Below are 10,406 nucleotides of genomic sequence, written 5' to 3' on the forward strand. Positions count from 1 at the left end.
CTTGGTCAGAGGGATCAGCCACTTGATAGCCTTGAAACTTCGGGCAGACGACTGGACCTGCACCTCACTTTCCACAGCTGTTAGACCTGCCTCCTAGGTTTGCTGTGAGGCTTCAGGGAGTTGAGGTGAGGGAAGCCTTTAAAGTAGTGCTCACCACCTAGCAGTCAGTCACTCACAAAGTATGGGTTGTTATTTTTACATTTTAAATTGTATAATAATTTATCCTAAAGGATTACTTTTCTAAAAATAGTCCAGTAGCCCTGGCTAGTGTAGGTCAGTGGATTGAGCGCGGGCCTGAGAACCAAACAACTGCAATTTGATTCCCAGTCAGGGCACGTGCCTGGCTTGCAGGCCAGTTCCCAGCACGGGACGCATGAGAGGCAACCACACATTGATATTTCTCTCCCTCTCTCCCTCCCTTCCCCTCTAAAGATAAATAAATAAAATCTTTAAAAAAATAGTCCAGCAAAACCGTAACAAGATGACTAGAATCTCTAACATCCACTTGATAGTGCACCTTATATTATTCCTTGGAAGTATTATTTATATCATCTACTAAACTAACATCCTATGATTCTAATATAATAATAGCTTACATTGCAGGCTAGGAGCTTAGACTGGGTAAATTTACGGGATTTCTCTTTGTTTTCGTATGTCTGTTCCTCCTCTGACAACTGTATGTTCCTTATCCTCTGCTGAATTCAGAAGCTGTTTATGAAGCAACATTTCCATCATCTTACAGCGTATAGCTTTTCAGGTTTTAATATTCAAAGCAGGATTAGATGACCAGGTAAAAGCTCTTTGAGATGAACAGAATTGCCGGAGGTTTCTTACTTTCACTACCTCTTTTCCGGCTGTCAAACCGCCTTCTGTGCACTTGTTCTGAACGTGCTCGTTGCATTCGTTCCCAAGGAGTGGCTTCCTATGTGTGTGAGTTTTCAAATACATCCAGTGAAAAGAAACCCCAAGGTCACTTTATTTCTCTTCTTGAAATAGCAGGAAGTTAAACCCCAGTAGTTTTGACTTCAGGTTACCTAGTTTTGGTCCGTTCTGGAGGAAATCACTTCGTTAATCTGATCCTGTTTCTTACCTGTACAATTAGGTTCTATCAAAAAATTTAACCCATAGTTATACAGTTGAGGTCTGTGTACTTGGAGAGTAATTATTTGCTAACCTTTAACTGAAATTTAGAATTTCCTTTATTTATAGGCTACAATACACAGAGTAATGTTTGTAGTATATGTCACCAATAGAAATCATAGACATTTTCATAACATTCATGAAGATACCTTGAAGCCCTGGCTGGTATAGCTCAGTGGATTGAGCAAGGGCCTGCGAACCAGAGGATCGCGGTTCAATTCCCAGTCAGGGCACATGCCTGGGTTGTAGTCCAGTTCCCTGCAGGCCAACTCCCAGCAGGGGACGCACAAAAGGCAACCATACATTGATGTTTCTCTCCCTCTCTCCTTCCCCTCTAAAGATAAATAAATAAATAAATAAGTAAATAAAAAGATACCTTGAGATATTACTGGATATTGTTATAACTTTAAAATTACAGAGATGAGAAGCCTGCAGCTAGACCTTGTGATTTAATGCATTAATAAAGAAGCACATATACTACTATATTGCACCATTAGGATAACTTAAATATGTTGATAATTATATTGTAATGTAAGTGGAATACTTTGTAATCCTATGTATTTCATTTTATTTGTTTATAAATTTTGTTTTGGGAAGGTCATAGTTTCACCAAATAAAAAGAGGGGCTCGTGATTCAGAAACACTTGGAGGCTGGGAAAGTATGGGTGTTTCTGAAGGCCTTTTACAGAGGTCACTCTTGAGCCACGATGACCTATAATGGATCGAATAAAGAAAATCATTTCTTCTCTGGCAGAGTGATGGGTCAAAGTGATACAACTCTCTTTTTTATGAAAGACTAGTGGTTACTTCCGAGTAGTACTATCCAAGTTAATTGAAAAGGATTCTACAACTAAAGAGTTATTTAGTAAAAGTAATATGATTTGAATTTGCAGTGGACCCTAGCATTTTCCTAGGCAATCTGTCTGCCGTGCAGTTGCTTGGCAATGTTGTATATGTGCACTAGAAAACATCTGGAATTTTTACAGTTTTTCAAGGAAATCACTTGGTTTTCCGTGTAGCAAAATTCTTGTCTTAAGTTGGTCATAGTTCTTAATTGCTGCTTTTCTAATGATGTGTATACGAATTGCTCATGGATGTAATCTGTATATTCTTTTGGTATTTATTTTTGTAATTATAGAATTGGTACCATTTGATGATTCTGTTCTTTGCCCACTTTTGTTACTGGTAAGTTCTTTACCCACTAGCTATAAGGACCTCAGTGTCCTTTGTCCATTGTAAAAGGGTCTCTGAACATTTCTGAGAGTCATACAACTAATTACTTACATTCCTTTCCTTTAATTCAGTATATTCATTCCACTCTGTCCTGTTCCCTCTAGTCTCTTTTGTTTTTTCTAATTTAGTTATAAGTAACAGGATATTAAAGCAGAAGTTTAAGCCAAGACTCTTAGATAATAAATGTCCAAACAGACTGACTTAACATGATTAGAGCATGCTGTAGCCCTCACCCAACTCAAGTGAAGGGGTCAGGCTGCTGACAGTTGAAAAAGGATTTGTGAGACAGATTTCTTTCCTTTCCTTTCCTTTCCTTTTCTTTCCTTTTCCTTCCTTCCTTCCTTCCTTCCTTCCTTCCTTCCTTCCTTCCTTCCTTCCTTCCTTCCCTCCTTCCTTTTTAACCCTGACCAGAGGACATGCTTAGAAAAGGGAAGGGAGAAAGACAGGTGGGAGAGGGGAGAAACAGGAACATATATATATATATGGAAGAGAAACATCAATTAGTTGGCTCTCTCACACACTCTGACAAGGGACCAAACCCGTGACCTTTCAGCCCATGGGATGACACTCCAACCAACTGAGCTACACTAGCCAGGGCAGACAGATTTCTTTAATCAGCCCTCTGGTATTGGGAAATACGTCTCTCTTCATCTCAAATCAAGGGAAGAAAACATCACCAGAACCATTGAGGAACTTGAAGTTAACAGAGTTCTGGGAATAGGTCTAATTCTTAGATGAGAAATATAAAGGATTCGATGGTGACAGATGAACCAATGTAGACTTCAGCCTTTCCTCGAGAAATGAAACTCTTGCCTCACCAGGGTTTCCTGTGAACCAAACATGCTCCACCCATGTTTGAAAGGGGGATGGTGCCTCAGCAGACAGAAGCTGGAAAGGCACCAACAAATTTCCAGAGGCTGTGAACATTGCCAAGGAGCCATAGTTTCATGTGCCCATACCTAGGTGGTGAAAGTCTCTAGGCATTTTCCTTGGCAAAAAGTCCCTGAATGTGCTCACAGAGGACTCATTATCAAGCTATAAACACCTGATAATGGTACTGGTCAAGCTATCACAGGGCTCCTCTTAGCCCTCTGCTTTCCTTTCTCCAGCTCAGGAGGCCAAGGTAGCCAATTTCGGGGAGGGAGGAAAAAATGAGAGCAACATCCACCAGGCCCCTGTTCCGACACTGTTTCTGGGCTCTGCAACACACCCAGTATTGGAGAGTATGTTTTCCTTTGTTGTAGGTCGATGTGTATGATATGTGATGGGACCTGCTAATGTCTAAGTTGAAACTTCGTCAACTTGATGTGATCACGTGATTTTTTTAACCTAAGAATGATCAGAAAAGACATGATACTACCTGAAATCTGGTTCTTGTACAAAAGATAAGTTTTTCCCATTGAATGTACTTTAAACATCAAGTGAGAAATAAAATAAATTTGCTTTGTGATAATACCTCATAAGTTCTGTGTGTTCACTAATTTTATAACCTCAATAGAAAATGTGTTGCAACTGAGAGAATGCAGTCTTATATCTGAAGAAATTATCTCCAAGTTAATTGGTGCAAAGTTTGCTAATATGGTTTCAATTATACTTCAGACAGAAAGGGCATTTCGTTATATATGACGATTTCCTGAAATATCAAGGTAGTTTGAGTAATTGACTCAAAAATTAATGTCTGTGACTTTTGTTTACTTTCTCATGTAATAAGATTTTTTTAACTGTACATTTCACTTGATATTTCCATTTTTGATAGATTCTCTGCAACTTCCCTAAAAATGTAGGAACATTTTCCATGCAAATGTTGTTTTACTTTTTCTTCTTTAAGGCTTATATGAAAGCCAAGTGAGTGTAATTCCATTAGTTTGTTTTGGCAGATTAGCATATTTCGACATTACTGTTCTCTTACAATCATTTGTTTGAAGTTCACAGCAGTGAAGCAAGGTGCGATAAAAGGCATTGATCATTAGAGGGTTTGTTTAAAAGAATTTGTTTCAATTAAACATATTCAGGAAAAACACGCATAATTTTACATTTGACTTGATAGATGTTTAAACATGTCTCATCTGTTTCATTTCTGTATTCCCAGATTAAATTGCAACTTCACAAAGTCGTACATTGGCCGGAAAATGATTTTTTTATACTCTCTAAATTCACACGCTGAAAAGAAAGTGTTTGCTATCTTTGGAGAAACGCGCCACAAAAACCCATTGTGAAATAGTCTCCAACATTTTCCCAATTGCTTCAGTTTCCTGACCTTACTTGTTTTTTTTCACAGGCCTATACTTTGTTTGTGTTTGCTTATTTTCCAGGTGAACCTGATCTTCGTAAGAACACAGAAGGTCAAGTAAATGCTGAAGAAAACCGTGCTGATACACATGTATAGGTCTGAAACACCATAAGGCTTCTGTCATGTTAACCAAGAGAGGTAATTATTATTTTTTTAGATGTAAAGTGTAATTTCTGAAATGAAAGGCTTATGAAATATCACTAGAGACAAAGTTATCTTATTTAAATATCCGCCCAGATTGTTTTTTTAAAAAAGCCTCAGTTTTCTATCTTCTGCATAATCTTAAATATTTGCCTTTTCAAAAGGTTCTTAATTTGCTTATAAATAAGAATCATACTTACTGAGACATCTTAGTTCTTCAAAAATCATAAGCTATAGTCAATGGGGAGGTTTAATTCTGACTTCTTTTCCTATAGCAAATATGAAGTTTACAGCAGATGATTATAATAAAACAACTACATATTTTGAAGAAAACATCAATATTTACTAAAATTTGTGGGCATGTGCCTCCATGGTTCTCTTTTAAAAATTCAGTTTCTAGGGCTCACCCTTGACCTACCAAATTGTTAACTCTGGGAGTGATGCCTTAGAAATATGACTTTTTAATTACCCCATTTGTTGATATTGCGTTTCTGTGCACTGAAGTTGAGCACCACTGTACAGGGCCTTCAGAGGAGGTGCAGGAAGTTAACAGGGAGGGATGTGTATTTGTGGTGGGGATGTCTTAGTGTCTCCTTAAAAAGTGAGGAACACAGCCCAATGTCATGATGTGTCCTGCTGCTGGGGTGACGGTGGGAGAAGAGAAGGTGCAGAGGGAGCCACACCGAGTCTGGGGTGTTACCATTAGCTCCCCAAATGTTGCTTTAGATATGAAAGAGTTAAAAGGTGATTAGTTTTTAAGATGACTCATTGCTCAGTATTCTCGACTTGATTATAAGATGTATTGATAATAATAGTTTCACTAATATCAACTTTCAAGTCTTAGCGCTGTGGTGAACACCTCTCGTGTATTATCTCACTCAGCCCTTCCAGGGGTAGTGATTGTGAATCCCATTTTACATATGAAGCTTGGGTGGAAATCAAGCCACCAAATAGCTACAGCAACTAAAACCCATCTCTAGATTTAACCATTTTTATATATTATATTAGCTATACCAATTTCTTTTCTTTCCCTTCATCTAAACTATAAATTACTACCTTTAGAGCTCATACCTGTTTCCAGAAGTGTGCTTGGTCCTGACAATGTACACTAGAATCCTCAAAGCCTATTTTAGGGAAAACTAATCCAGTGGAGTATTTATAGATGTTTAAGTACAAAAGGTTTTGTTGTCAAGTAAGTATCATAAGACGACTGAGTTAAACAAAATTAAACAATATTCTTTCCTATCCAATGCCTCTGAGCCAGGGTACACCATATGGCTTCAAAAGAAAGACCAGCATTTTCTATGTATTTATAATATCAAGCTGGAATATTTAAGAACATTTTTTTAAAACTGTGTGTAGGAATCACAGGCTACCAGCACATTTGTAAAGATGATGACTATGAAAATGTCTAAGGCCAAAAAAATTTAACTGCGAGATTCTGGCATCTTGTCAGTAAAATTTTGATGAGATTCAGATGGCAGGTAATGAAATCTCTCTCTCTTTTTTAAACTGAAAAACCCCCAAAGCTGGAAAAGTTTGAGACCCACTCATACTAAACAACAGTATTCAAACCCTAGTAGATAGAGGACCATTAGACAATTTTTTTCATCAGGACCTACTCAGTTCATCCACTTCCTTCTCCATTTGAGAAGGCCTGCCTGCAGTGCACGATCTTCCAGGAATCAACTAGGTGAAAGTCACATACCATCCAGAAACAGGAAGTTCTCTTAAATGACGGCCGTGGGAGAGATCAGAAAGTAACAGGAGTGGCAGCAGCGCCTGGAGGGACAAAGGCCTGGTCAGCCTCAAGGACAGCGGGCACTGCCCGCCCATCCTGTGAGCTGCTGCCAGCCACCCTTTAGTTCCGGCAGAGCCTCACCATGGATGAGTGAAGGTTCAGGGTTTCCAGCTGTCCCTAGAGGTTAAGAGATTTTTGGTGGTAAAATCTTCACATTTTTAATGTTGGTTCAAAGTTTTTTGAAGCATAATATAGATCAAACAAAATATGTTTGAAGGTCATATTTGCCTGCAGGCTCTTTGGTATTGAGTGTAGTTCCAAGAAGAAGTTAAAAACCGATGGTTTGTGGGTTGCATTTAGCCTGTATGTTTGTGTCGTTTGACTTTCACCAAGATTTGGAATATTTTTTGAACATCCTTACTTCGTTACAATGATGGTGATTGTTTTACACGTACACAGGCCCACTTAACTCAGTCCCACCACCTTCCAGTACTGTATAGCTATTTAAGTGTGTGACTTCTGATCCAAAAGGTCAAAACTTTTACTGAGATCAACACACACGCACACACACATGCATGCACATGAAGAGAAGAAATGGAAAGAGTAATTCCAACTGATGTAGAATGGATATCTATTATAGACCGACAAAACACTTATTTCCACAAGGTATACAAAGTCCAGTGGGAAATCGCAACACAGTAATTGTTGTCTGTTTATGACTAAAACATGATTTTCATATTCATTTGCATTTCATTTCAGGATAATGAAAACAGTACTAAAACATCCTAATTCCTCAACTTCCTGCAGAACTATATTATTCTCTCTCAACACACACTGGGATCAGGCTGTTTTTATGGACTTCTATGTAAGGAATTAATAGGAAGAACATAAAATTCTGTGCTAGGAACTCTGGCCAAATAAATACACTCAAACTTGCCATCAGAGTTTTTAGCTAGTGCTTCTGCCATCATTTTTCCTCCACAATTTGGCCTTCTTCAGTTGATCCGGAGACATTTTTTAAGACAAAAGTGGGACAGATTTAAATTGCCATTATTTTGAACCCAGTTTTAGCATAGGTGAGTCTGCAGTGTGTGTGCAGAAGATAAAGTGTTTTTAAAAAGATTTTATTTATTTATCTTTAGAGGGGAAGGGAAGGAGAGAGGGAGAGAAATATCAAGGTGCGGTTGCCTCTCATGCATCTCCTGCTGGGAACTGGCCTGCAACCCAGGCATGTGCCCCGACTGGGAATCAAACCTTGATCCCTTGCTTCACAGGCATGCACTCAATCCACTGAGCTATGCCAGCCAGGGCAATAAAGTGTTTTTAAAATTCACTTTCTCCCACTATTTTACACATGATGCTATAACTACAATTTTTACAGTCTTAAGTAAAAGGAAAGCAAAAACAAAATTAAGGAAAATATTTTTTACAGATCTGAGGAACAGGCCATTTAGATCATCCTTGCTCTTTTAAATACATGGGAACAAATGAGACAGGACAGCTCAGAAGCTGTGGTTGAAGTTCTGTAATGACACTGGAGCATCATAGTCTTGGCTCTGTGGCCTGATTGATGAACACGGCATCATAACTCTGGAGCTGGAACCCACAGCGAAACCCGTCCTGGGAACGAGTAGACCAGCCTACACCCATCCATGTGGCGTCGATGCACCAATGAATCACCTACGTGGGCTCCATCACCACGGAAGTCACACATGACCTGCAATCCAAGATGACAGGAACCTCCATCGGTTGTTGGAGGCAGACACACAAACTGGGAATGGAATTTGCCTCCTGGGGTGCTGATCCCATGAGGATGTAATAGAATATATAACAGGCCAAGGGATACGTGACAAGGAGTGTGTGCGTGTGCTTGTGTATATAGGGTGCATACTCAAAAACATCTGGGAATGGAAGCCCACACCTTTCTGTACAGATAACATTATTCGATGTGACTTTACATTCCACTGCACAAACCACCGCCCCTGGAGACTCTGCTCCCTGTCGTGTTTGCCTGAGCATGCGCAGAGCCTTTCCTTTGCTCCGACCCTGAAGAACTATCTACCTTTATTTGTTATTAGCTGACAAGCAGAGTTAAGCACAGCTAGGTGGTGTAACTTTTCACTGTATAAACACTTCACTGACTGGGAGACTAGGTGGCTTTGTTTTTGTGAAGGGCAGAAAGTGGATGGGAAAAAATCAAGAGTGGCCCTCGATTAAAGGGAAGAAGGGTGTGTCCGTCCTAAACAGTTCTGTTGCACCCGCTGCTTTTCTGGGTTCCACGATGCTAAGCAATATTTTAGAAATGGGTACAACCAGAAGCTTTTAAGTCTAAAGAGTGGGGACTTTATAACTCACAACTTAGATCTCTTTTAACGTGTAAGCCATATTCAATATGCATATTAGGTATGCATCATTCTAATTTAAGATATATTTGTGCATAAAGTGTGTATAAAGAGCTTTTAAATGTTCTGTGAATAAGATTCTTCGCTTTTGTTTCACCAGAATCTTGTGTAGAAAACAGCTATATAATTGAATTGTATCATAGACATTATAATGCAATTAATATTTTAAATGTAAGCAGTAGAGACTGATCTATAATGATGTGTTGGGGGAAATTTATATATGTACATCCTGGTGACGTTTTGTCCTTTAAAAAGGGTCTTTTTATTTCTATTTATGGAGAAACTGTAACTACAGCTTTAATTGCCTTTTCTTAAGTAGCTATTTTCCAGTTAGAAAACATTCTGCATTTAAAATAGAATCTGACTCTGGAAAGTCTGGTTACTTTTGTTCCTATTTGAGCCAGCTGTCTTTCAGTAAAGCTAGAGAACCTCTGGAGGGAGAAGTACATTGAAACACGCCTTTGCCCTGGTCGTAGGAAGCATGTCCATTTTGTTCCTATTAATACTTTAAGGTCCATAGACTTTGTTACTCAAACAATAGAGGAATGCAATGAATTTACCGATTTCTCTCTGAGGGCTTAACCTACTTTTCCAGGTTACCTGACTTAGAGGACTGACTGAACTTCCAGAGGACTGGAGAAAACAGGTCCACAGTACAGGAGAGTCCTCATCCTGCAGACGCACTTTCTCTTTTTCTGAACTCCCGCCCTTCCTCCCTGTTCCCTTCTTTTCCTCCCACCCCTACTTCTGTCCTTTTCACTTCCTTCTTCCTTATTCTCTCCCTCTGCGACAGCTACTGCCTAGTGCTAATTAGGGGAGTCAGTGCAGGGTGACAAACACCCGTCCCTCCCTCGAAGGACAGCGCTGAATCATCCCAGATGGAGACTGATGAGTTAGGCCACTGCGCTTCCAATATCCTGCTTGGCAGTTTTGTCCCCAGCTACCCAGCACATACCTACCATTGTCATGTGCCTCTTCATTTAACCAGTACCTCTTTTATTTAATTTTTAACAAGACAAGCTATACAATTCCTGTGTTTTTTATTCTGCTGTAATTCTCTGTATTTCTAATTATACATGACTTAAATAAATCGTACTTGAGGGAAAATATTGTGAAACATTTGGTGTCTCGTGTAATTCATTTTGGTGGGGCATTGAAAAGTTGGAGAGATCAGGAAAAAACAGAAGTACGCCAACTTAAAAATTGATGCGATTCCTGTCAGAAAGTGGTTTTTACTGTATTAAGGAAATATTCATTGAATATTCATTATTGCCCCTATTATTTATTTGCAAGCTAGCTCCTGACTGGATGCATGGTGCACGTAGGAATCTGGAAACCGAAATCTTTTGTCTCGAGATTCCATACCTATAGAGAATGTCATTCACACACCAAATAACCAAAATGCCACCCATGAGAGTAACCAGAGGCAAACACAGCACACCTGTGGGTAGTAAAGGGC

The 10,406-nt window shown here is 39.2% G+C and overlaps 1 protein-coding gene across 3 annotated transcripts in view; it reads left to right on the forward strand.

The window, feature by feature from the left end:
- The window catches only part of PDE1A (phosphodiesterase 1A), a 437,635-nt gene extending 427,568 nt beyond the window's left edge, over window positions 1-10,067 (forward strand). For 2 of the 3 annotated variants that reach the window (XM_037044337.1, XM_037044339.1), the window contains 2 exons: window positions 4,686-4,801; window positions 7,305-7,652. In XM_037044337.1, the coding sequence (XP_036900232.1) occupies window positions 4,686-4,759 (74 nt within the window). In that variant the 3' untranslated portion in view covers window positions 4,760-4,801; window positions 7,305-7,652. Of the gene's footprint in view, window positions 1-4,685; window positions 4,802-7,304; window positions 7,653-7,977 lie in introns of those variants that run through there. The other variant, XM_037044338.1, reaches the window with a different exon arrangement.
- Window positions 10,068-10,406: the final 339 nt, after the last annotated feature.

This window comes from Sturnira hondurensis, unplaced genomic scaffold, assembly GCF_014824575.4.
Source record: "Sturnira hondurensis isolate 20B ecotype Veracruz unplaced genomic scaffold, ASM1482457v3 Scaffold0004136, whole genome shotgun sequence".
Lineage (NCBI taxonomy): Eukaryota > Metazoa > Chordata > Mammalia > Chiroptera > Phyllostomidae > Sturnira > Sturnira hondurensis.